Source organism: Salvia splendens, chromosome 4 (assembly GCF_004379255.2).
Source record: "Salvia splendens isolate huo1 chromosome 4, SspV2, whole genome shotgun sequence".
Taxonomy (NCBI): Eukaryota; Viridiplantae; Streptophyta; class Magnoliopsida; order Lamiales; family Lamiaceae; genus Salvia; species Salvia splendens.
In genome coordinates, this window is record NC_056035.1 from 40,209,605 (window position 1) to 40,234,747 (window position 25,143).

Here is a 25,143-nt window from a genome sequence, read left to right on the forward strand (position 1 = left end):
TCTGTAGTTTTTTATAATTAATTTTGACCCCTCACTTACTTTGGGAGTAAAATATGTAGCCCAATCGTAAATATGGAGTATTTAACTAATTTCTTTTAATTAATTTAATCAATTATCGATTAGTGATTTTGGTGTCTACAACAGTTTTCTAACCACTGTTTAATTTTCCTCAATAGTTTTAACTAATTAATTTGCTCAGTTGATGTGAAATACTCCCTTAATCCCACTAAAGTGATCAACTTTTCATTTTGGGTTGTCCCACAAGGGATCAATTTCCTTTTATAACAAAAGACAAAACTTTAACATTCTCTTTCTTTATTCACTATTTCTTACTTTATTATTTATTTATCTCTCATACTTTTTCCTGTCTCATACTTTATTCTGTCTACTTTAACTCAATATATACTCCTTCTGTCTCATCTCATGTGATGGATTTCTTTTCGACACGGGAATTAAGAAAATGATGTGTATTGAGTTAAAATTGAGAGAGTAAAGTATGAGAGAGGAAAAAGTAAGAGAGATAAAGAGAGAATAAAATAAGAAAGATAGAATAAAGAAAGAGCGAGAGAATAAAGTAAGAGATGGTTGAAGTTTTGTTTTTAGCTAAAAAAAGAAATCAATCACTTAAGATGGGACAATCCAAAATGAAAAGTTGATCACTTGAGGTGGGACGGAGGGAGTATCATTTTCTTAAATCTCGTGCCCAAAAGAAATCCATAACTTGTAGTGGGACGGAGGGAGTATAAACTTATATTAAAATCATTTTTTTATTCTCTCATTTAACAAAAGTACTGATTAAAAAAATTAATTACGGAGTACTATAGTTTTATCGATTAGTGATTTTGGTGTCTACAACAAGAATTTTGTTGGTACGTTGCTATATTTCTTCGTAGTAATATGAATTTCACTCAACTCATTTTTTAAAACTATTTCACCCAAAGCTGTTCAAGCCACTCTCACTCATCAAATGCATAGATATATGTCTACGGTAAAAAATGCAAGACTAGTTCCGATGGAACCGGCAAGAAGTAACGAGACGGACTCAATTCATGTCCCGACGGATCAGCCTGAAGGAACAACATTGGATCACATGCCGAAGGTATTATTCTGAGAAAAAGATTATCAGTAATGGTTCTCCACTACAACAAATCTACTAGAATGAGAACGAGAAGAAACGTTTTACCAACTATTTTGCCTTTTCATATATTATTATTTTATTATAATAACACAGAAGCAGCATTTTCATACACAGACTACACACGTAGTATAGTAGGGCAGAAGAAGTCCTATAAAAGCATCACGTATGCTCTACTTGTCACACTACATAACACACTTTGCTTATACAATTCCATATTCAACCACGCTTGTAGCCTGCGTCGTCGTCGCCACCTTCGTTCCCGTTGCCACTCCCGTGACCGCCTCCGTGAGCGCCACCGCTGCCTGAACCATAACCATACCCAGAGCCCGAGCCGGACCCCGACCCAAACCCGAAACCGGACCCCCTCGCAAACCCGTTAGGAGACTTGCCCGAGCCCGATCCGTAGCCCCACCCAGATGTCGGGGTTGAGCCCCACCCCCAGCTATAGTCCCAGCTCGGGGCGTGGGCTTCCCCGCTACCTCCGGTGGGAGTCTCCGAAGAGCCACTAGGCTCCGATGAGGCCATCATCCTTCGTCGTCCACCTTCACCACCAAACCTATGTGCCATACAATTGATCGAAGCTAAGAGAAGTAGGCATATTGTGACATGGAGAATTGTTGTACGCATTTTGAGCTGATTGGTTTTTATGATGATTCAGTTAGAGGAGGAAGTTCATATAATTCATATGACTTATGGCGGTAGGCAATTGATTTAGGAAAGCACTATATATAGTGGGATATTAAAAGGGACATGCAATATGTGAGTAGATTTCCCCCCACTATACATATATGATGCGTATCGCCACAAATGATTTGCACCACCGCCTATTCTAGAAATTAATGCCAAAACCACACCTTTAGAATTAAATGGTCCCTTCAAAAAATAATATCTTGGATTTTGAGATTGTAACTAGAGTGTAATGAAAATAAGTAGATGGGATCAATCATGGATTCAAATTGGTGGATGTCAAATTTACATGCTCAAACTAGTGCTAAAATCTTGAAATGTCTTTTGACTTATGATACACAATGTTATACAAAGAAGAGTCTCAGGATTTTCCCATATCAAAATTTTGATGATATCTGCCAAAAACCAGATATTTTTTTATGGCAAGGTTGATATCTGTGATAAGCAGATGACAAGAAATTACCTAGCATTCAACATTAAGATCCAATCCGTGACCTAAACTTGCAAATACCGCGGCGATCCTCAGCAAAAGAATCCCGAATGGATTCAACCATCAAACAGACGGCTGCTACTTGACCCAATTCGTCATCCTTCTCCTGAGAAGAGGGGGGGTGGGGGGTGGGGGGGAAGCATTTAGGAGGATAATGTTATCCCGGTGAACGAATATGAAAAGAGCAGAGAAGTACCAGTTCGGTCAGCCGGTCTTCAATGCTATGACAACTTCCTTCGCTAGGCATAAATATTTTTCGATAAGCTGCTCTCAGGCTCTTTATCTGGGAGACATCAGGAAAAGTTAGTCATGGTCAGAATGAAAACAATACAAAGTACTGTTATATAACGAGTATACACGAACATCCTTCTGTTTTCCTTTTCTTCCTTTATCTCTAGTTTGGGGACTTGAATTGAGATTTCCAATAGAGTTTGATGTATAAAACATAGGATATCTGTATGGAATGCACATAACTGGGATGAATTTTATCAGATGAGATCAATGAGAATGGGTTCCGGGTCCAACAATTCCAGGGGAAAAGGTTGTTAAAAAGGAGGAAGATCTATTAAATTTAATTCACTAGATTGGAATCACGTTACAATATAAACTTGACAGAAAACCAACCTCCCCAACTGAAAACCCACGGCGCCTTAGGCCTTCAAGATTTAATCCGCGTAGCTCAGCTCGTTCACCAGAGACCATTGTGTATTTGGGTACATCTTGAGAAACCTTTGAGGTACATCAAAGAGATTAAATAAGCATGAGGTGTGAGCAAACGATCATACTGTCATCAAACACCATCAGTTCTGGTTCAGGCATGGCATATTTCAATGCTCATTAAAGAGAAAATTATCAACACAATCAAGAATATTTCAAGCATATGTCCTTACCACTGACCCGCCACCAATGAAAGAAAAAGAACCAATATGACAAAACTGATGTATAACCGTGGCCCCTGCGGTGTGAGTATAATTCTGCAATATCATAAATTTACTACCTTGTCATTACATCAATGAAACAATAGAATATAAGAATCCAAGTTAGAGGTAAAGACTTATGGCCACACCTCCACATTTACATGGCCTGCCAAGAGAGTGTTATTTGCAAAAATGTTATGGTTACCCATTTTGCAGTCATGTGCAATGTGACAAGATCCCATTATGAGATTATTAGCACCGATGATCTGTTGATGAAAATATTGAGAGGTATAGGATATTTGACTAATGATACACTTCATATCCCAAAGAAGCATAAAATAATAAGCAAAAAGTCATGATACTTACTGTTTTTTCATTGGAATGTGAGGATCTATGAATAGATACATATTCTCTGATCTCATTGTTGTCCCCAATCTCAAGGAAACATTCGTTCCCTGGCTAAAATAAATGGTTTGAATTTGAGTATGCATATTTGATATAAAAAATGGAGAAAGTCAGTATCCTCACTATACTCTACAGTACATGGATATAGAAACTATGTACTTTATTTCACCAATTTCACCCAACTTCTGTATGAGCATTTTTTTCTCAGTAAATTACCAAATAAATGAGTTCTTTAGGTATCAATAAATACAGCACATGCTGAATTGCTACTATCTCATGAACCATGCCATATTTCTTTGCTGTTCCAAAAACCAACATAAAAATTCTTTACACTAATCAAAGTGTGAGAATAAGATTTTTGACACTAATCAAGTAGCTTATTTTCTTCTTTCTTATAGCGATTGCAATGAGAGATGTGTTGGTTTAGCAACTTACCTTATATTTCAAATCTTGACATTTAATGCCCACAACCGCATGATGCCCGATTAAATTGTTATTTCCAATAACAGTACTACCAGGAAGATCATCACCAACTACAGCGCCCCTATAGACACAATAGGCAGATTCAGATTTGAGCGGAAGGAATCAGTCAAATTTAAACCAGTCTTATATGTAAGCTACAATTATCTTACATCATCAAAGTGCAATCATCCCCTATCGTTGTATGTCCACAGACATGACTCCCCGGGTATAACTGACAACCATTCCCTAACTTTGCAGAAGGTCCAGCTGTGCAAAACGGACCAACAGAAACACCCTGCATTTAGATAAGACTTAATCAGTTTACAATATCTTAAAAATGCAAACGAACAGTATCTCTGTAAAATTATAATTCCATTCTCATTCCTCAAAATATCCCTAAAAGTTAGTATCCAGGTGCCAGATGTTCTCTATTTCAAACTCAGTGGCACAAGTAAATTAACCTATCAATGGCTTTTGAGGAACTGTTTGCCAATTAAGTCTCTTCCATAGAAAAGATTCAACAATTTTATTTCCAATCACCCAATTCCTCAGAGAATGTAAAATCATAACCGATTCTTCAAAACCTCAGTTTCTTACAAAGATTCCCAGCTTCATCTTGTTCACAAGTAGCAGAGTTATCTCATTTTCATATATTGACTCAATTTGCAGCTTACGGGTATTGCAGCTGATAATATACATACTATTCACATTAATTTCACAACACTAAGTTACAATAAAGAGCTTGGCTACAATCTTTCATCAATTACTGTAAAATTTCCACATTAATTTAAAGTGCTTGGCTACAATCATCTAACATTACTCGAAAATTGATGTCAATACCTGACCTAATATGGCATCCGGATGAACAACGGCAGATGGATGAATAAAACTAGAATTGCCCCCTGTTTCCATACAGCTCATTTTCTGCTCCTCCTTAAAATCTGCCAACGAAATAAATAACGCTGATAAAAGATACTCCATTGATGGGAATAAGCGTAGTTTTGTGTGAGCATACATATACATTCATATAATCATATCTATCATATGCATATGTAATGAGGCATAGATGCTAGAGCAAAAAGGAGAAGCGTAAGCATACTGGGGAGTGAGGTGGAGAAGCATCGGTGATGGAGTCGTTGAGCTGCAAAGGACAATGGCCTTCGAATTCCGAGAAGCAAAGCCATCGTTAAGAATTTGGGGGTTTTGCAGCATTCATAGGTTTAACAGTTGAAAAATTTGCAGAATATATGAGCTTGAAGTCGACTTATTGAATTGCTACTATTCATCATGCCCTAAATTAAATAAATAAAAATAATTTAAAATCGTTAATTATTTTTTGAAAGAATTGCCGAAAAAATCGTGTTTTAGTCAAATTCTCATATTTCCCGCAATTTTTAAAGTTAGGATTTGTTCGTAGTTGCCGGAGAAAATACAAATGCCTCAATGGAATATATTGTTGATATTTTTATTCTCATATTTCCTGCAATTTTTAAAGTTAGGATATGTTCGTAGTTGTCTTATGAGGAAAAAATACAAATGTCTATATGGAATATATTGTTGATATTTTTAATCTAAAGTACATCATTTTATGTATAAAGCGATGACATTGTTTGACTCATTGATGGTGATGTTCACGCTTGATTTTCTAATTGTTACAATAGATACAATTTTACAAAAAAAATTTGTTATAGCAATTTGCCCTCTTTTAAAAGATTAATAGAACATGTCTTGCACTGGACTTGTGTTATCTATACTAATAAAAAGTAGCAGTAGGGTTAAAAGAGTTGATACCTTTTTTGGAAGGAAAATGCAAGTTGCATGTGTAATTTTTTTTTTCTTTTACAAAATTGATACTCTTCTCGAAACTGCAAAATTGATTTGACAAATAATGGTACAATGTACAGAAAGCTTCTCAAGGAAATTACAGATAATAAAACATTATTACTTGTGCTTGCTGTCAACGAGAGAGAGGTGAGAAGAAGAAAAAGAATAGTAAGGAAGGAGAGAGAGAAGTCCGACGGCGACGATTGCATCTGTGCAGACCCACCACCTCCATCTCCCTATCATGGCATTTCCAACCGCCGCTTCGTCCATCTCCAGATTCATCCAAAGATCCAATCTTTACCGCCCGGAGAGTGATTGTATCATCGCCGGCGTGGAAGTGGATGGCAGCAGCGGTTGTGGCGTAAGAAAGAGAGAGAGATGAGAGAGGAAGAAGAGAGGAAAGAGATAGAGAGAAGAGTCGGCATCGCTCGCCGGCGATGCGACTGTGCAACGCGGGGGGTGAGGAAGGCGGGGCGGCGAGGGAGAGAGAGACAATGAGCGAGAGAGATAGATGGATTTGGTTCATTTGGAGGCCGAGAGGCACGACTGCGGTATTGTGCCTTGCGGCGGCGGGGAGACTGATGTTTGGTGGGTCGGCGGTCAAGAGGAGGTGTCCGGCGGCGGCGGGAAGCTGGTGTTCAGCCGTTCCGCCGATTAGAGGGATGAAATGAGGCAATCGCCGGTTGAGCAGGCATGGCAGCTGGCGGGTGAGGAAGGCGAGGCAGCGAGCGGGTGGGAGGAAGAAGGAACCCGCTAAACACCATATTAATTTAGGGTTTGAGGAATATTGGTTTATGTATGCTATTTGGGCTATTGTTTGGGCTTATGGTATGGATTTTGTAATTAAGATTTTAGTTTATAATTTTGTAAATTTGATATTCTTTTCGGTTGAATAGAGTTTAATTTGAGTGTTGGATTTTATTATTTATATTATAAAATTATATTTAGGAGTAATAATTTATTGGTTTATGATATTACTGTATTATTCTATTTTGATGTATGAATGTTTTGAGCATTATTTATAAATTGTCATTATTTATTATAAATATTTGTTTTTTTAATTAGTTTCATGAATTTTTTAATAATTATGTATTTGGAATGTGGTTGATTTTTCATTATTTGGATGTACTTTAATCTATTTTATTGATTTATGAACTCCGTTTAGTTTTATTATTCTATTCATTTTATTAGTTGATAATCTTAAATTAAATTATAAAATTTCATTATAGATTATTTATGTCAAAGGTCAATTATAGTAGTATGTTGTATTTTCAAAAGTCGTGAGATTTTAGTCTACAGTGAAGAGGTTGATGTTAAACTTGATTCTATTATAATGTTGTTTACGAAGAAGTTTTATATAATATAGGATATAATTATTAGTTAATTATATTATTATTCTATCCAGATTTTTTATGTTATGTTTAATTCTTATATAATTTTTTTTGTCATTGATGATTAGTAGTTGCATCTTATTAATAATGTCATAAAATAACAAAAGATTACGTAAGAATTCTTGAATATTTAAAAGTATTTATTAATCATTTTTATAATTGATTTTTAAAAGCTTCAAAGCTTGGGCATATCGATTTTGTATCTGAAATCGATAATCATAAAAAATACTCATAAGAATAATTACTAAAGATAAACATATACAAAAATTCTACTACACAATTTAGTATTTAATAGAATAAAAAAGTGTTTAAAAATATGGATAAAGAAATAAAAATATGAAAGAACACTATTAATCATCAATCTTAAAAATGATTAGTAAGAAAATTGTTACTTACACAAATGTCTATTATTAATTACTAAAATAGTACACTACAAAAGTCCAAAAAAAATTTAAATGTAGATTTAAAAAAAAGGAAAAAAAGGAAGTAACGAAAAAGAGGAAAATCACACTATAACTGCTGCGTTTAATTCACTAACTTTTGCTTCTTGAAAATAACACTGTATTCAATTCCATTTATGTTTTAAATATCTATACATAGGAGAGTATTCCAGAAACTTACATAAATGCCATTGTAATTAATTTAAATTTATATAGTAGTAATAACTTTAGATTTTTTTTAACACAATTTTTTTTCTTTGACCACAGGTCTTCTGAACCCGCCTTCGACGGAATCGGATTAATCCTGCTCGACCGGGCTTGCAGATTAATGTCGAAAGTCTCCCAGCGGGTGGTGGAGTTTGAACCCGTGACCTCAAGGTCATCACAGCTTCACGCTGCCAACTACGCTTATTCTAATTAACTCATACTCTTTGATCATTAATCACACATTTTCTCTGTCATTATCTTTATTGTTTTTACCCCACTTAAATCATAAATTAAAATTGTATAAAATCATTTGCTAAATTTAAAATGTTTCATTTATTAGGGAGTGGTAAATTAATCATTTAGAATGAGACAAGATAAGTACATTTTTGTTTTTATAAATCTTCATATTGCTTTGAATTCTTATTTTCTATATATTCATTATATTTTGTATTATTATTTGAAATTCTTATGTTCCGTGCATAGCACGGGTGTTAATACTAGTTTGACAAACAAAAACGTAAATTTCATTTTAAAGTCAAATGGTCACTAAATTCACAAACTTATGCAAAATTCGTCGAAAAAATTATACTCCTAAACTTTAATCTAGTAGAGAATTTCTTGCGATTGACGAATTTTCCCAAATCCAAGCTGTTATGGCCAAATTAAAAATTTTAGTGTTGAATCAATTATGCACACAATAACAAATTTATATGCGCGCGCACACATCTATATAGTAATGGAATCTCAATATAAATACCCTTAATCATAATCATTGTTCATGCATTATAATAATTGATACTCATACATAACTTTCAAGAGGCTACATTGATCAGTAATTTTGTATGTACAATCAACAGCTTCTTGTGAGGCAAAATGGAGAATGAGGTTTCATTTATTCCAACTCATACCATAATCAAGTAAAGTATAACAGTCACAGACAATGAGGATTTATTACTAAGATATGTAGTTACCTTGTAACGGTCCTCACAGCCACCTATCAAGATAATAATCCTAAACATTACCGAACGATCGAGATCATATTATATAGTCCGACCACTCGGACATAAACGATGTGTGATCCATCGACTCTCCAGGGATCTCCTCGTGCTTCGTCGGCTGTCCCTTGCCACCCACTAATCGGGCTGGATTGCCCACAGCTGTTGTTCTTGGCGGTACATCTATCAGCACCACCGACCCTGCGCCGATCTTGGCCCCCTCCCCGATCATCACGTTTCCAAGTATAGTCGCCCCAGCACCAATGAGAACTCCATCACCAATCTTAGGGTGCCGGTCACCACTTGACTTGCCAGTTCCTCCCAATGTTACGTGGTGGAGGATGGAGACATTGTTACCAATAACAGCAGTCTCTCCTACTACAACTCCTGTTGCATGATCAAAGAGGATGCCTTTTCCAATCCTTGCACCCGGGTGGATGTCAACAGCAAAGACATCTGAAATTCGAGCTTGAAGTGCAAGTGCTAGAGGCTTTCGTGATTGAGTCCACAGCTTGTGAGCCACTCGGTGAGCCTGAATGCACATATGTGACCACTTCAGATAAGGTATATGAGCAAAGTTTAGAACAGTTCATGCAACACATAATTACAAACGCAGAATCGAGCATATTACTACATTGTTTACGTGATACTTCAAAGCATTCATAAAAATGAACAAAGAGTAATAATTGGATATCATGCTCATAGAGCGGCCACTGACAACCTTCCTACGAAAATCCTAAATACTGCATTGCCTGACCCTATAAAGGGCCATACCAATTTGCTTCCAGCATAACCAAAAAATACAGATTATCAAAAGACTTGAGTGCTTTCTTAATGTCCAAAAGGTGTTAAAAAAGACCTATTGAAGGCCATAATCAATCACTAGAAAGCTGAAAGCCCAACCAAATAAACTTGAGAGATGAATAAACTTCAACAAGAAAGTAGAAGATCAAATAATTCGTGTTTTTGTCCACCATATTGACCCAAGTGTGAAGCTACATAACACACAAGTTCAGTTCTCTTTCAAACTGAATTGTCCAAGAGGGTTTCCAAAGGAAAAATAATGCTCAGAATCAATTACTATAAGGGGAAAATCATTGAAGAAAGACATTGCATACAAAGAACAAGACAAAATTGGATGATCAAACCATTCAAATCTTACTCAAACACAGAAACAAAGTACATTAAGCAGATTTCTTCGTATATCAGCGATCAATATCATCACGCAAAGAATAAGAATTTAACCTCTTCTGCAGTAATGGCATGCGGAGTGGAACTTCACTCGATGCTGAGGAATGAAATCCTAAAACTACTACTCTAAGAATACACGCATCATAAATAATGATAATCTAAAATTTTTACCAAAGTAAGCTCCCAGATACTATTTAATTATATCAGGCAATAATCACAATTATAATCATCAATTCAATTCAGTGAAAACTCAGCAACCACAACCACAATTGTTCATACACTGTTATCAACTTGGCTAACAGGATAAGCTTCAGATAAATCGAAAACTAAATTCAGCACCACAAATTATCCATTTCATGTCACCGCTCAAAATATTCAAGCAAAGCAATCAAACAAGACGATTTCGATCAATTCGAGCTCCAATTTAGGGCGAGACGGCAATCAAATAGGTTAAAGTGCTTCTTTACAAAGCAATCTACCTGGCAAGCGAGGAATCCCTTGTAATTGAGAAGGCAGTGGGAGAAGGAGATACAGGCGGGGTCACGGAAGCGGGCGGCGCGGAGGTCGGCGACGGTGGCGGAGCGGAGGGAGGCGTCGGTGGAGAAGATGTTGAGGAAGAGGTCGTAGAGAAGCGTGGAGAGGAGAGTGGAGGAGCAGAGCTTGTTTCCCAAGTGGAAGGAGAGAGAGCGCTCCAAGGAGGAGTGAGAGAGGATTGTGGAGTAGAGATAGCTGGCCAGAGCCGGCTCGGCTTCAGCGTCTAGGCGAGCCTCGGTCTTGATGTGGCCCCACAGCCATTCCTCCTCTTCCATCGAACCCGGAGGTACCTGCGGCGGCGAAGGGTGGCGGAATTCTCCGGCGGGCATTGCGGATGAGGGAACGGCGCCGTTTTGGGTGTGGTTAGGGTTCGCCGTTGGAAATGACGGGAAATGATGTCGTATTGCGATTGGATTTCGCTATTAAAATCGATCGCTTTATAAGAAAAACGAAATGAAAGAAACATGAGTATAAATTCATGCACATTTTGTGTTACTATTATTTTCTTTCTTTTTAATTGTTTTTAATATGCATAAAAAAGTCTTCATGTTACTTCCGTATTTTTTTAGACACAAAATTTTTAAAAGTTGTGTTGGTAAATTGAGATAAAAGTTGAGCAAAAGAGAATATAATTGTAAGTAAATAAAAATAAATATTTTGTTTTTTATTTAAAGAAAAATAATTCAAGTAACTTAAGAAAATTCAAAATGAAATACAGCTCAAATGATATAAAATGGGAAAATTATTTATCAAAATGAAAAAATATTTTTATAGATGCCAAAATAAATAAATATGGGCGTCTGATTGGTGAGGATATTTGCACTTTGTAAGTACAATTATTGGACATGGAGTTTGGTTCGTACATCACGACAAGTAATAATTTAAGGATAAGTATGATTCCAAATGACGATAGCTATTTTGGATTTAAAAAATCATATTCATCTGCTACAATAACTAAAGAAATACTAGTAGTTTTTTGGATTTAAGGGTATTTAACTATATAATTATTTCTAATAAAGCCACATCAATGAGTTGAACAATAGCAAGCCTGCTTGACTCAAATAAATGGCTATATTCAATCTTGAAGTAATTCACTAGTGTACAATGTACATATATACTTGACTAAATGATCCTATATGTTGGAGCTGGCATTCAACCATATACCTTTAGGAAAGAATGAGGGACTATTGTTGAGTTTGAGATAATGAAGGTGATGAAGGAATCGACGACTGCTGACCGTGTCGTCGCCCCGACGAAACCCCAGTCACACCCTCGTCTCTCAACGGAACTCTTAGCGACGCCTTCATAACATCGTAGACGGTGAATCCGATTGCTACTGAAGGCACGACCTGAAAATGACGGACGCACTCACATTGAGTCTTTCCGGGGTTGTAAAACGAGTCGAGTATTTCGCGAAAGAGGTTGCTCTCACCTTGAGGTAGTTGATGCTGAGCCCAGAGAATAACTGCTTCCATCCTTGCATCCGGACAATCGCGACAAGAGATTCGACAGTCCCTTTCGTAGGACTGCTGTCAGATATTATCAGCCGTTGAACCTGCCACGCGATACAGATCTTAGCCGTCTGGGTTAATTTCAAACACGGATATCATGGGGGTTGAGTTAGATGAATGTGTGTTACCTGCATTTGCCGCCTGACGACATCAAGAGGGTACGTGAATGTTTGTCCGAGTAAGCCTGCAACCGAGCCACACACGAGCTTAACTGTGATGTCCTTCTTGCGATCTTCGGGGACGTGCCTTTTCATTTCCTCGTAGAAGTAGAATTTCAGTCCAGCGTAAGGAAAGATCCCGTACAGCGATGGGGCTGAGAACGAAAGACATACAAGAGTTGGAAGGAAGTTCGAGTTTTATAGCGTGAGACGAATTCAAACACATATTCGAGCCTTTGGCCGTAGGAAACATACCAACGCCTCTATAGAGGCCTCTCATGCCAGCCTCTTTGTATATCCGGGAGAAGCAATCCCGGATACCGTTGTAGATTATATCTTTCCGAGCATGCCTCTGTACAGCGGTTTTCGAGGATTCAACAACCTGCAATGCACTCAATTGTTGAACACGTTGACAAAAACGGGTTCTTGAAACAAAGTAACGGTTCAACTATGCCACCCCTAACCACTATAGGACATCTATGTCCCCCAAATTGGCGTAAGGCCCTTGTCCGGTTATACATGTGTCGTTAGCTTAATCTTCGTTGTTTTTGTCCATCCCTCGACTCTTTTGGTCCACTATTTTCGGGTTATTCATATATAGAAACTGAAGGGCAATGTTTTCTTAGGATTAAGTAGACTCAAGAGAGAGTTTCGTGGTACTTGCCTGATAAGCCAGTTTCGTCCGAACTAAATCAAGAGGATAAGTAAATAGCACAGCTGTTCCTCCCGCAAATGATCCAGCTACGAGGTCAAGGACGGGGCCTCTCCCCACGTCAGGATAACCCAAGATGATCCATCTCCGATATTCTTCATAGGCCATGTAATGCAGTGCCGCATAAGGAACAATGCGGGCGACACTAGCTCCATTCCCTCTAATAACAGAACATGATCGTGAATGGTTAGCAAGACTGATGCGACGATTAAAGGAAAATACGAAACAAAGAAAACACTATAGATTAAATGAAACAACAAAGATAAAATTCTACCTATAAAAACCAAGCACCCCTTCTGTTTTTGCAATTTTTGAGAAGGATCCCAACAAACCAAGACTATGGAACTCAGATCTTCTGGTCTGGGTAAAATATGAAAAAAGAAAAATGTTATTTGCCTTCCCCCCGTCATATATTTCCGTGTTACTTTTCCGACAGAGAAAAAACACAGTCCGGTTCACTTGGAACCAATGCAGTTAACCCAGCCCACAAGAACCACATTTTTTATAGCGATAATACACAAGCTTGTAATAAATTCTAAAGTCCACCGAATAAACAACATGAAATGCTCCTCATAAGAATGTCGTATCAAAAGATCTGGGCACAAGTGAAGACAAAACTCACTGTACATTTTCCATTCGTCTGAGGTTGCAACGAGAATAGTGAGGCCTTAAAGATGAATCATATGCTAACCTAGAAGTTCGGTAAATACAGTAAATGAACCTTTCGTTTAGTCATATTGACAGAACATAACCTACTTGCCATGCTTCAGATAGAATCAAGCTTTTCATTACGTATTCAAGGATAAGGACAACAAAATGAGAGAGAGAGAGAGAGCACCGATGTTTTCTTTCTTCTCTCTTCGCTCTTGAAAAGTGAGTTTACGTGCAGAGCCTGCGAGCTATATACCCTTCATCATACTGAAGTAATTATTACGTCATAACCTCATTCTATTTTGTTGGAAGCTAACTTAAAAACACAATTTTTGTTTTGTCATCAAGGACAAAATTTTACTCGAAGAATATGCAATGGCTGATATGGCCAAGGACAAGGCATATGCTTCTGTGGTCTGATAATTAGAGGAATATTTATGCTGTCAGTATCTTTTATTTTCTTTGGAGACGGGGACGAATATAAGGAGCCACGTTTATCTCTCAGGTTACAGGGAGACTGAACAAGGAGTGAACTATAAAACAAAAGACAAACACAAACACTAAACAAGAAGCACACTCTGCCAAAACGAACTTTTAGAAAGCAAACACTGTTAATTAAGGCACAAAGAGGAAACGTTCATGTAATCATAGGCCAACCCACCACCTATTACAGCGTAATAAATAGCAAATGCAGCATCCAAGAAAAGACCATAAAAGTTCAACAACCTCTGTATAATGCAAACCAACCCCTTCAAATCAAGTGCAACCCACTATATGGATGTCCAATGACAACATAAGATTGATAATCTTTATATAATCTAATCCTAAGTATAAGTTGATAGGTACTAATCAGGCTCTGTACATACTTTCAAGATATGCTTCCAACACCCTAATTCCACATCAGAAATTGGTTAGCAAATATGCTTAGATTGAATTATGTCCAAAATTCTCCCTCTCTCTCTCTCAAACAAACAATTCTAAATTCTTGAACCCCTTTAACCAATCTCCACATTAGCACAAAAAGGGGCATAAAGTTGAAGACTTTGAGACAAGATTCAGTACAAGAATCGCAAGAACCAAGAAACCATCTTTGATGAAGAAAACAAAAGTAGAAGTTAGGGACTAATTTATCAGGCTCTGTGCATACTTTCAACTGCAACTTTTGGCAGCAAAAGACTCAGTAATGCCTCCAACACCCTAATTCCACAGCAGAAATTGAATATGTCCAAAATTCTCTCGCTCTCATAAACACACAATTCTAAATTCTTGAACCCCCACTAAACCCAATCTTCCACATCATCACAAAAGGGGTCATACAGTTGAAGAATTTCCGACAAAATTCAGTTCAAGAATCAAGAAAGCAGCTTTGATGATGAAGATGACGAAAACAAGAGTATGAAGCATACCTGAAACAAGATCTTGACGCGTTCAAGGGGGGCAACGACGGTCTTGGCAAACCCACCAGCCACACCACCGGCAATCAGCTCCTTCACGAAAACAGGCATCCCTTCTATTAATCCATTCATCAAAGCCGCCGCCTTTTTATTCCCGCCATCCCTCTCTTCTCCCATTGTCGTATACAACACCCTCCTCAGGCCTGCTCCCCAATACAAACCTATATATGGAGAGAGAGAGAGAGGTGGGCTCTGCTCCCTCTCTCTTTAAAATTCCTTCCAAAAATTGAATTCTGCTGACTGAGTTGTGGTGTCGTTTGGGACAAGAATTGACGTCGAATCAGCGGTTAATACGCAAGCGGGACAAGTTTATAACGATCTCGGGTAGATTCCAGTTCCCGATTCTTTCCAAAAGAATATTCATTAAATAAGGTAAGTGGGAATTTTTAGTTGGTCTAATTGGGTGTTCTCCATCGTGAATGATGCGATGCTTGATTAGTTTAGCAACGAATGTGTGCTGATTATTTTGCTTTTTACTTTTCTTATTTATTTGTGATTTGTGCCCCCTACTACAATACAAGTCATAAATGTTCAAGCTCAAGAGTCAAGACCAGCATGACAATTTTTACTCTCTCAATTACTTGTATACTAAGTCAACTTGATTATGTTTAATGTGTTAGTTCTGCCATTTTTGAATTGATATAATATTATGACATTCTTTTGTGAGGTCTTAATGGATAAGTGTGTTTTTGCGCAATCTTGTTTTTAGACTTGTTTCTTGTGTATACGACGGTCTTCTTGTTTGGAATCTCATGAGTTTTTTTTTGCAATCATGTTAATTTTCTTGTGTATATAACGGTCTCTTGGTTTGATTTTGTTTATAATTTTGATTTTGTTAGATCAGTGATTTGTTTGGAATACCAAGAGGCAACGATTAGTTGGAATAACTTGTTTATAATAATTTTTATTTTAGAACAAATTGCTACAAAAATCATCAAATTTAGTTCATTTGTGATCAGACATTTTATGTGTTTTAATTTAGTGACTAAGTGTATTAAATGATATCGTTTTGATTTATAAAACTAAAGGTACGGCTTTGACTGTATATTTTCCATCTACCACATTAGACTCAATTTTTTCCAAATCTGAGAATGAAAAAATTAAGAAAAATGTAAATTTTTTATATAATCGACTATTTGATGATTTTTTTGAAATATTATTCTTTATTTTAAGTTGAGAGGAAGATTAGTAGTGGAAATTGAACCTTAATTATTTCTAATTTTATAGAGAGAGTGCATTCTTTGTTAATTTCACTCATTTACAAAGCAAAAAATCATAGCTAGTCTAGACAAATGAATTATATATATCGTTGAAAATGGACTCATTCGCTTGGGTTAATAAAGTCAAAAGCCCAACCTATCTCCATAAATAAACTCCATTAGACACTTTAGTGAACTAAACGAGAGCAAACTAAACATATATATATGTTTCATTTTCATAAGTTATGTAGCAAAATATTTCTCTATTTCTTTATATAATTGGAATTTATTACTACTATATACTTTCAAGAATATGAATACTTTTATAAGAGATGCGAATTTTAGAAAAGAAAAAGTATCAGTTCTTTTCTCTTCTTTTTTATGTTTTGTCCCCTGACGAATATTTTTAAAAGGTAAAATATGTCGAACTGAGTTATTGCTGGAAAGAAATGATCAATCTAAAGTGTCTCGAGAAAATGCTCGAAAAAAATGAGGATCTGATAATGTGGATGCTATAATGCTGAAGGTCTTGGAAATCCTCAGATTCAGCAACAGTGCAACGCATACGTCGACATATAAACTTAGATTATGAAGTGACAGAAATTAATTTCTAAAGGTATACTCTTGAACTACACAATTTGGTTAATGTAAAAAATATCATGTTCACTTAAGTAATAGAGAATGATGCAGTGATGGCTGGCAGTTCGAATGCATGTATGTTGCATAGTAAAATAGATGACTGACTAGAGCTGAGTGGTCGAGGAACTTATCTTGTCTTCGTTGGACATGCACTCGATAAGTTTCCCGAGGATCTTAGCCAGATCTTCACTGCTGTTCCATTCGCAAACCTTAGCTTTGACAAGATTGCTGTTCTTCGAGATACGGCTCAACAGAGGGAAGTCCTTCCTTGGCAACACAAAGTCTCCGGCAGCAAGCTTGAGAGTCGGGCAGAAGTCGTTCCCCCCATCACCAACATATATAAGCCTTTTGCTTTCACTTTCAGATAAAGAAACCTGGATCTGCTCGATGACACGACCCTGCAGTCAAGCACAAGAGAAGAATTGGTGTCTTACAACTTATCAACAAGATGTTAACTCGCCAAAACCTGTCCAACAAACCATCTGACTCCTTTATGAAGAAAATCAACTGCCACTAAGCATATACATACATAAAAGGACACTTTGACATTCAGAAAGGGATGATCAAATAGCCCTTGCTCTTTCATTGTAACGAAAATATGAAGTTAGCTAGAGCTAACATTCTGCAGCCAAAATATGCAGCTCGAATATTATTAATCCTCACGATGGTTTGGGCCCAACTAAAAACAAATTTTCTAGGGAATTCCACGGAATTTCCATCATATTTGGAGACTAGTTAACACAACATAGAAAGGGCAGCTACGGCTGTGTTACCTACTAATATTTATTATTGATTGTGATCCTTTAGGTTTGCTGTCATTGCATTCAAAAGAATCAAAACCCAAACAGTTTGCTTCAGTCTTTGTTACCTTTTCTTCAAATAGTTTGGAGGCCGAGGCATGCTTTGGTACATCAGGATGCACTGCTGATTAAATTCTAATTGTGATCAATAAACCCCAATGAGATTTAATAAATTTGGATGCACAGTAAATCCTGGTGGACATAAGTTTTTGCCATTGTATTAATATCCCATATTGGAATGACGCATGTCGTGTGCCTAAAGGAATCTATGGAGAAATGTAGTATAATTTTTTAAAAAATGTGGGTTAGTTGCAGTTTGAATTACAACTTGACTAACCTCTTCTTCAAACTCAAGAATACGTACATAGAATTCAACCCAATAACAGCAATGTTAATTGTTAAATGTGAATCCTTATGCAAAGTTCAACAAAAATTGCAAGTTCGTTATCAATATTGCAATTTTAGAAATATTCTAAAATTGCAAATCTGGACGGAGACTGTAATTTTCTAAGCAATTATTCGTTCCCAAGAAATGTTAAGTAAAGTTACAACTGTCATTTCAACATATTCATGATTGGACCACCTTAAAGATGGGATGAAGAACTATCTGTATGGAGAATGCAATTATATTAGCAGGAGACGTATGTATTATTTTCCCTTAATATGAGGAGATAACGAGGCACCGCAATCCACAACAATACAAACCAGGTCATCTTTGCACAATATAGCATCTAAATCTGTTAAATAACATTCAACTAGTCTATGATCTCAAATGAAGCAACATGACATTCAACTTGTCTATGATCTCAAACGAAGCAACAGTTAACAGAGCATAATACAAAGCCAAGGCACCAACACATATACACAGAAATTTAAACATCTAACCAACATACCTTGCATAAGTTGGATGGGCAGAGATCACAACCATGTGGTGCAGCTGAACCGTGGTAAGGAAAGATCCTTAACCTTCCTTTATCCACCACAGCAGGGTTCGTGATGATCTCTGAAAAACAGCTATATATACCATAATGTTCCAAAATAGTTCTGATGTAAAACTGATTTGAGTCGCTTGCCACCTTCAAGTCACATCTGAAACCACCGAAGATGCTCATATCACTCGCTAATCGAGTAACAAAAACATAAAAAAGGACGAGAATTGGGGCGAGGAAGTACCCGAGAGCATGAGCTTGCTTAATAACTGAAACAACACTAGGATGCAACGGCATTCCTCTCAAACAATCAGCAATATCATCTATTGATTTTCCTAAAACGTGCATCTCCTCCAATAGCCTATCCTATATAAACAGTGGACTAATCACAACACAATACAAAACTCATGAAATTAGCAACTAACAACAGGCTGCACAATTCCATAGCAAAATTAGAGTTCGAGTAATTCATTGAGTCGATTTCTGACATAATTATCCATTTAAAGCTTAAAACATATCGATTCACCCGAATCAAAGCACTAAATTAAACTAAAAGCAAGTGATCGGAGATAAAAATAAATCAAATCATATCCAGCTTTGAACAAGATGGAAAACTAAAAGAGAAGAGAGTAAAGGAACGCAGAGACACACACTACACTATATACGTATATATAAATGTGTATGTATAGTAATATAGATACCATGAGAGAGTTCCAAGGGAGTGTGGGGCGGAGGTCGCGGAACAGCTGGGTGAGATCCATCCTGGTGAAGACCCATCGGTCGCTGTCGTCTTCGATCAGCGTTCTATCGAAATCAAATATTATCACGATCTTCCCGGCCATTTCAGCCGGACCTCTCCCTCTCTCTCTCTTGATTCATCAGCAGACTGTTTTCTTCTGCATATTATCTCTGAGAGTGGTAACTGAGCCACGTGGAAAGGACAAGGAAATGGGCCGTTTTAACGACTTGTTAGTTGCCGCCCAGTTTATATTTGAGCTTTTTAGCAGTGTTATTGGGCTTTAATTCGTGAAAATAATTCATTAGCAGTATTTAGTTTACATTTGACATAATTTATTTTATTTATATTTTATATCTCATAATTATTTACATTATTATTTTATAATAACATAAATATCAAAGCAGAGTTTATTATATTAGAGAGTCGTCACTCACACTGCTGTTGGGTCATGGGTGCACCGTTGCCTACCGGATACTAATAGATGGTGTATTAAATAAGTATATTTCTAGATAATTTCCGAATGATATATCTATCGGGTCGATTTTTCAAACTTTTTTTCTCATCACTAAATGAAATGTCACGTAGGCTAGTTTCGTATTTTCTTCTACATTGTATGTGCACATATTGCATATGTGGTTGAATATAAATTGATAGTCTAGTTGTTATAAAAGTCATATACTAGTATACTACCAACTATGAGAAGCATTGTCATATTTTAGGAAAAATCCAAGCCGTAGAACTATAAGTATTGGACATAAAAAAGTTTTCTAACAAATAATAATAATAATAGTTTAAAATACATATTATTTCTGTAGTACACAATATAAGAAACAAAAACCAATGAAGGATTTCCAGTTGGTACACAAAAAAACAAAATTAACAACCAGGGTTACCATTCTCATTCGTGCATCGCACATATAACTGTTTTAATTTGATTAATCATGGGTCCTCCAATAGTACTAATATTAAATATTCACATTGCTATAATTTTGTTTTCCATGACTGCCACCTCAAGACAAATGGCCGACTCCATGTGCCTGCGCTGCAATCCCATTTCACTCACCATTTTTGGCTTTTTGCCAATCAACCAAATTGACAGATCACACATATGTAATATGTGTGTATACACACACGACTAACAAGATAATCATTCACACTAATTCGAATACGACAAAGTTAAGAAAACCTCTAACACGAAGATGAACTCAATTTGCAACATTCAAACCCGCATATCATATAAATACCTTAACAACATAATTTTATTCTTATTGACACGACACAATAAAGAAACAGCAATGACACAAATACATAACAACAACACAACAATGAGCATAACAAATCACATATTGCAAGAAATATGACTCGATAGCATCGTAGTAGTAGTGATTGAGGTGAAGGGCAATGAATGAAAGTATCATACGTAGGAAAATAAAAAATAATCTTAATCTTATAAAATTATGAAAAATAAATTAATTATAATAATATTAATTAGTAATGAGTTGTTTGAATCAAATCCAACTCAAAATTATCGTGTTTATTAGATCAATCAAATCAGAGTATAAATGGCTTGATACTAACCAACTAATTTCGTATTTTCATATCGTGTCAAAAATTGTGAGCTATATGTAAAAGGGGAGGGGGAGGACTAGAGAGAGAGACCAGATCTGCATTATTTATTGATAGCTCAGCCGTCATCAAAAGGTGTCACCTTCAAGATTTACAACAGATGTTTACAAGATGATGAAAGACTACAAATGAATGAATCATCCAACAAACTCCTCCCACCCTATGTCCAACCAAAGAATTTTCATGTCTTTTACAGTATACATGTACATATATATATATCTACAGCCCTCTCTCTCTCTACCCCAACATTTTCCGACAACAGTAACAACCAAAGAATATGACAAATGGTAGAAACAAGAAAAAACTATCATGTGGCCCTCCCAAATTTACAGAGTGACAAATAGAAGACTAATGCAGTCTTTGTGACGTGACGCGGGTCTTGATCGGTTTTAGTTTCAATCCCATGCTCTCCGGGGAGAGGAGCTCTGGCGAGATGCAAGTAGGGCTCAACGGGCTCCTTGGGCTGCCGCTGTACTGACTCGGCATGTGCAGCCCATAACCCATCAGGAAATACTCCATTGATGTCAACATTGCTTGCGGCTGCTCCTCCGTGACAATTGATCCACAATCAAGCACCTGCACAGCACCGTTCCTCCATTGCATAAGCAGAGTTCGCGTGTGTGTAACTACTATCATATGCAGCATTACCAATAAAGTAACACACAAGATTCGAGATATAGCCTAAAAATCACTGTCGTTTCTAAAAACTACGCGTATAAAATGATGCTTACTTTCTCCTCTTGAGATATTAAAAAATGATTTCATTCAACTTTTAAGAAGTACACGAACCTCAACTAAGGCACTATATCTCTTGTCCAGTTTTGCAATCATGTCGAGAGACTCGGAATGAAAAGGAGAGCTATCCCCAACAAATATCAGAGTTCGGCACTTCAATTTCCTCAAACCATCAGTTAGGTCAGGTCTCCTATAATTGGCAAAAAACAAACTGAATAAGATAAGATATTATCATGAAAACTTGGACATGAAATCACTATCATATGTGAGTTCATTTACCTGTCTATGGCTTGAAGAAAACGAAGCACATTTGCGCTCTGTCTTTCATCCAGCAGCTGGATTAGATATATTCGAACAAAAATCACATTATTCTCCGGGGTATTGGTTTAAAGAAAAATAACAAAAATAGATTCTTCGCACTTACTCTTCTACATGCTTGAACTATGTCAGATTCTGGAACTTCTGCATTGCCACGAACTTCCTGCTATACAGCAAACAGAAAATTGGTAACCAATAACGTCCAAGAAAACCACTCCAGAAATGTGAAATACCTTGCTATAATATCGGTAAAGTAAGCATTCCTTCAGAAGACCACACATACCGTAATAGTACAGCAAATTTGACATCACCTGCATAGTTCGATTATAGTATTTATTTCACACATCATATCATGTTGAAAGACAATAGTAATATGGAGTGTAGATGTATAACCTTATTACAGAGCCATTCTGTCCATGATGGTGCTTTGCACAAAGGCGATACAAGTATCAAACCAACAACCCGCTCCCTATATTTCATCTGCCAACATCAACACTCTTTAGTCTTAAAGACTTGATGACTATCAATATAATAATGAAACACCATTGAACACTTACAGCGAATAAGGTCAGGATGTAAGCGCCAGCCATTACTCCCATGCACATGACTGCACCAAGTCTGACCAAATCAATTTCCATCAGTTGAAAATATATATCTGGAATGACGCAAATATCGACAAGACGCAATACAAGGAATCTAAGGTTAACAAATTTAAAAATAGATGCAGCATTTAGGTCACCTGAAGTAGTTGAGCACCTCAAGAATTTGATCTGCTAAATCATCAACAGAAGGCACGGGATAACCTTCACTAATTGCAGCAGCTCCCAACTGGATATTATATAAATTTCTGTGAGTGATATTATTTATAATCCTTGGAGCATACTAACAGATAACACAATGAAAAGAACAAACCTCATGCCCAGGAGGGCTGATATGGTAAACACAGAAATTGTGAAGAAGCAATGCCGCAGCTTCCGGACAAAAAAATAAACCTTGAAAACATGATACATCTGATGAAAAAGAAACACATGCATATATACTTCTTAGAGTAATGTCACAACAATTTAAGGAAAAATATTAGTATTAGATAGAGAAACTCATTACTCACGATTTAAAGCCAAATCCGGATAAGTGATGAGAGCTGGTTTCTCTGGATCACCGTATATAATAACAGATACCGAAACAGTTCCTGTTCGCACAATATGCTCCTGATTGAAGGTACGCATCATAGATGATAAGAAAAAGTTCACAATCAAGTTTACTCAACTTCTTCAGAATATAGTAATGTAAGAGAGAGAAGCCAAGTATAACCAGTATTTTCTTACCAAACAGGAAACCATTAGTCAAACAAAAATAACCATTCATTTAGCTTGATCATCCTTCAAGGAAAGGAAAACCCCATAATTTATTCTGGCACCTTTTTCATTCTTAAGAATAAAGTAAACCATGTGCATCCACCCAACTTTTAGTGTGTTAGCCAGAAATAATTCTTACAAAAAGTTAAAGCAGAATAAACTTCAGCAGTTCCCAATCATTTGACACATCAAAAGACTCAAGTTTACAAATAGCACCAGCACCCTCTAGAATCGAACTATTGTTATGCTGACAGATATGCTAATATTGTAATGATTGCAACTTCTAATCATTTGCACAAGAAATGGAATAGACGGAGCAACAGCCAAGCTATATTACATACAACTACAATAACAAAATCTACAGGTAACACAAACCACTATAGATGACAAACCAGTTTTAACAAAAGGCTATAATCTATCAGAAGCCAACAAGCTCGAACAGCAGAACCAATAGAATCTACTCCTGACTAAGACACCGCTGATGCTTCAAAAAACATTGTGTCACACAATTTGCATCACATAGTAATTTCTCAGAATCGACAAAGTAATATCTACGTTATCATCTCTCAACTCTTCAAACGAACTTGGCTGAACTAACGTGTGCCAAAAGCTACTTAGTATTTTAGCAAGACGAACAACAAAACGAGCTGGATAAAACAGAAAACATGGTATTCTTTCCTTCAATTGATTCAGGAAACAAAAGCAAAGCTATTCTGACAATTGCTAGATTATGAAAACTTAACAAACAATAAAATAAAAAACAAATTTTTACACCAAAGCAACACAACAATAAAAAAATAAAGCTAGAGTGATTCAAAAGAAAAGTTATCCCAAAATGAAGCTGTCATATATCACGCCGGCAATCCCGAAATCACAAATAAACTAAAACGACCCCAAATTAAATCAACAGCAGCTCTTAATTCTCAACATTAGCCTCCAAGTTGTCTGGGCATATTCAAGGAGCAAACGAATAACAACACAGCCAAAAAAAAGGAAAGTAGCTCATAAATACAGCATTCAAATTCCAAATACCAAAATGAGCAAGTTTCATTTCAGAAACAATGACGCATAAGCCTCAATTCAAATAAGCAGAGCAATAAACATCAGAAAAAAAGGAAAAATCGCAACCTTCCCGCCGAGATAGATTGTCTCCACATCGAGGCAAACGGAATCAACGCTTAAATCAGCCATGCCGTCGCCTCTTTCCTCACACACGCACACAATATTGGATTGTTACTCTGAGATTCTCTCGCTAATCTAGATAAACGTAAATATCCGATTATACATACATATATCGAATGAGGGGTCTTCAGCTTTTGATGACTTATATACGAAGCGATTCTTTCGCCCCTCTTTTATCTCACATATGAATTATACGAACTGTGTATGTATGTGTACATGATGATCAAAATAAGTATGGGTTTAAATCCAGAAATGCAGACCAAATCTCAGCCCTAGGATTAGATGATCTAATGGTTAATAATTAACCAAAAACACGGAAGGTCATAATTAAGCAATTTTAGGTCATATTATAATATTTGGATTTAATGTCATACTAAGATCGTTTTAGGTCATGCTTTGTTAGCATGACCTACAAATTACCTAATTATGACCTAAAAGTGCCCTAATTATGATA

General features: G+C 36.5%; 6 protein-coding genes across 7 annotated transcripts; all 6 read right to left on the reverse strand.

The window, feature by feature from the left end:
* Nucleotides 1–1,177: 1,177 nt before the first annotated feature.
* On the reverse strand, nt 1,178–1,848 carry LOC121800055 (glycine-rich cell wall structural protein 2-like). Its single transcript, XM_042199613.1, has one exon. The coding sequence runs from the start codon at nt 1,763–1,765 to the stop codon at nt 1,355–1,357; it is 411 nt and encodes a 136-aa protein (XP_042055547.1). The 5' UTR covers nt 1,766–1,848; the 3' UTR covers nt 1,178–1,354.
* Nucleotides 1,178–6,821, reverse strand: LOC121800053 (probable acyl-[acyl-carrier-protein]--UDP-N-acetylglucosamine O-acyltransferase, mitochondrial). The gene is made up of 11 exons (XM_042199612.1): nt 5,891–6,821; nt 5,199–5,391; nt 4,940–5,040; nt 4,270–4,394; nt 4,073–4,181; nt 3,599–3,691; nt 3,382–3,498; nt 3,206–3,289; nt 2,940–3,044; nt 2,512–2,598; nt 1,178–2,421 (listed from the first exon to the last, which is right to left on the reverse strand). Exons 2-11 carry the CDS (start codon nt 5,281–5,283, stop codon nt 2,302–2,304), a joined length of 1,026 nt encoding a protein of 341 aa, XP_042055546.1. The 5' UTR covers nt 5,284–5,391; nt 5,891–6,821; the 3' UTR covers nt 1,178–2,301.
* A 2,014-nt stretch (nt 6,822–8,835) lies between these two features.
* LOC121800058 (serine acetyltransferase 5-like) lies at nt 8,836–11,129 on the reverse strand. Its single transcript, XM_042199616.1, has 2 exons — nt 10,627–11,129; nt 8,836–9,488 (listed from the first exon to the last, which is right to left on the reverse strand). Exons 1-2 carry the CDS (start codon nt 11,008–11,010, stop codon nt 8,997–8,999), a joined length of 876 nt encoding a protein of 291 aa, XP_042055550.1. The 5' UTR covers nt 11,011–11,129; the 3' UTR covers nt 8,836–8,996.
* Nucleotides 11,130–11,733: 604 nt separating this feature from the next.
* Nucleotides 11,734–16,775, reverse strand: LOC121800057 (mitochondrial carrier protein CoAc2-like). Its single transcript, XM_042199614.1, has 7 exons — nt 15,120–16,775; nt 13,337–13,422; nt 13,015–13,222; nt 12,606–12,732; nt 12,321–12,505; nt 12,114–12,236; nt 11,734–12,030 (listed from the first exon to the last, which is right to left on the reverse strand). Exons 1-7 carry the CDS (start codon nt 15,282–15,284, stop codon nt 11,866–11,868), a joined length of 1,059 nt encoding a protein of 352 aa, XP_042055548.1. The 5' UTR covers nt 15,285–16,775; the 3' UTR covers nt 11,734–11,865.
* Nucleotides 16,776–16,969: 194 nt separating this feature from the next.
* LOC121800059 (thiamine phosphate phosphatase-like protein) lies at nt 16,970–19,673 on the reverse strand. The gene is made up of 4 exons (XM_042199617.1): nt 19,436–19,673; nt 18,979–19,100; nt 18,699–18,894; nt 16,970–17,403 (listed from the first exon to the last, which is right to left on the reverse strand). The coding sequence occupies exons 1-4, from the start codon at nt 19,574–19,576 to the stop codon at nt 17,110–17,112; spliced, it is 753 nt and encodes a 250-aa protein (XP_042055551.1). The 5' UTR covers nt 19,577–19,673; the 3' UTR covers nt 16,970–17,109.
* A 1,465-nt stretch (nt 19,674–21,138) lies between these two features.
* On the reverse strand, nt 21,139–24,865 carry LOC121801316 (protein NDL1-like). 2 transcript variants are annotated; one of them, XM_042200787.1, is made up of 11 exons: nt 24,636–24,865; nt 23,261–23,360; nt 23,065–23,162; nt 22,892–22,980; nt 22,710–22,770; nt 22,546–22,632; nt 22,386–22,463; nt 22,259–22,315; nt 22,114–22,169; nt 21,889–22,024; nt 21,139–21,675 (listed from the first exon to the last, which is right to left on the reverse strand). In XM_042200787.1, the coding sequence occupies exons 1-11, from the start codon at nt 24,696–24,698 to the stop codon at nt 21,448–21,450; spliced, it is 1,053 nt and encodes a 350-aa protein (XP_042056721.1). In that variant the 5' UTR covers nt 24,699–24,865; the 3' UTR covers nt 21,139–21,447. The 2 variants fall into 2 exon arrangements, with proteins under 2 accessions (XP_042056721.1, XP_042056720.1); XM_042200786.1 differs by having other exon boundaries at nt 22,259–22,318.
* Between the last annotated feature and the right edge of the window lie 278 nt (nt 24,866–25,143).

Coding starts and splice junctions, on each gene's coding strand:
- LOC121800055 (XM_042199613.1), bottom strand. CDS start 1,765: ATGCGTACAACAATTCTCCATGTCACAATATGCCTACTTCTCTTAGCT.
- LOC121800053 (XM_042199612.1), bottom strand. CDS start 5,283: ATGGCTTTGCTTCTCGGAATTCGAAGGCCATTGTCCTTTGCAGCTCAA. Junction 4,395..4,939: donor CGGATGCCATATTAGGTCAG/GTATTGACATCA, acceptor ATCTAAATGCAG/GGTGTTTCTGTTGGTCCGTT. Junction 4,182..4,269: donor GATGATTGCACTTTGATGAT/GTAAGATAATTG, acceptor TTGTGTCTATAG/GGGCGCTGTAGTTGGTGATG.
- LOC121800058 (XM_042199616.1), bottom strand. CDS start 11,010: ATGCCCGCCGGAGAATTCCGCCACCCTTCGCCGCCGCAGGTACCTCCG. Junction 9,489..10,626: donor AGGGATTCCTCGCTTGCCAG/GTAGATTGCTTT, acceptor ATGTGCATTCAG/GCTCACCGAGTGGCTCACAA.
- LOC121800057 (XM_042199614.1), bottom strand. CDS start 15,284: ATGGGAGAAGAGAGGGATGGCGGGAATAAAAAGGCGGCGGCTTTGATG. Junction 12,733..13,014: donor GGACGAAACTGGCTTATCAG/GCAAGTACCACG, acceptor AGTGCATTGCAG/GTTGTTGAATCCTCGAAAAC. Junction 12,506..12,605: donor AGGCCTCTATAGAGGCGTTG/GTATGTTTCCTA, acceptor TTTCGTTCTCAG/CCCCATCGCTGTACGGGATC.
- LOC121800059 (XM_042199617.1), bottom strand. CDS start 19,576: ATGGCCGGGAAGATCGTGATAATATTTGATTTCGATAGAACGCTGATC. Junction 19,101..19,435: donor TCCCTTGGAACTCTCTCATG/GTATCTATATTA, acceptor CTGTTTATATAG/GATAGGCTATTGGAGGAGAT. Junction 18,895..18,978: donor AAGCAAGCTCATGCTCTCGG/GTACTTCCTCGC, acceptor CGGTGGTTTCAG/ATGTGACTTGAAGGTGGCAA.
- LOC121801316 (XM_042200786.1), bottom strand. CDS start 24,698: ATGGCTGATTTAAGCGTTGATTCCGTTTGCCTCGATGTGGAGACAATC. Junction 22,633..22,709: donor ACATCCTGACCTTATTCGCT/GTAAGTGTTCAA, acceptor TGATGTTGGCAG/ATGAAATATAGGGAGCGGGT. Junction 22,319..22,385: donor TTTACCGATATTATAGCAAG/GTATTTCACATT, acceptor TTTGCTGTATAG/CAGGAAGTTCGTGGCAATGC.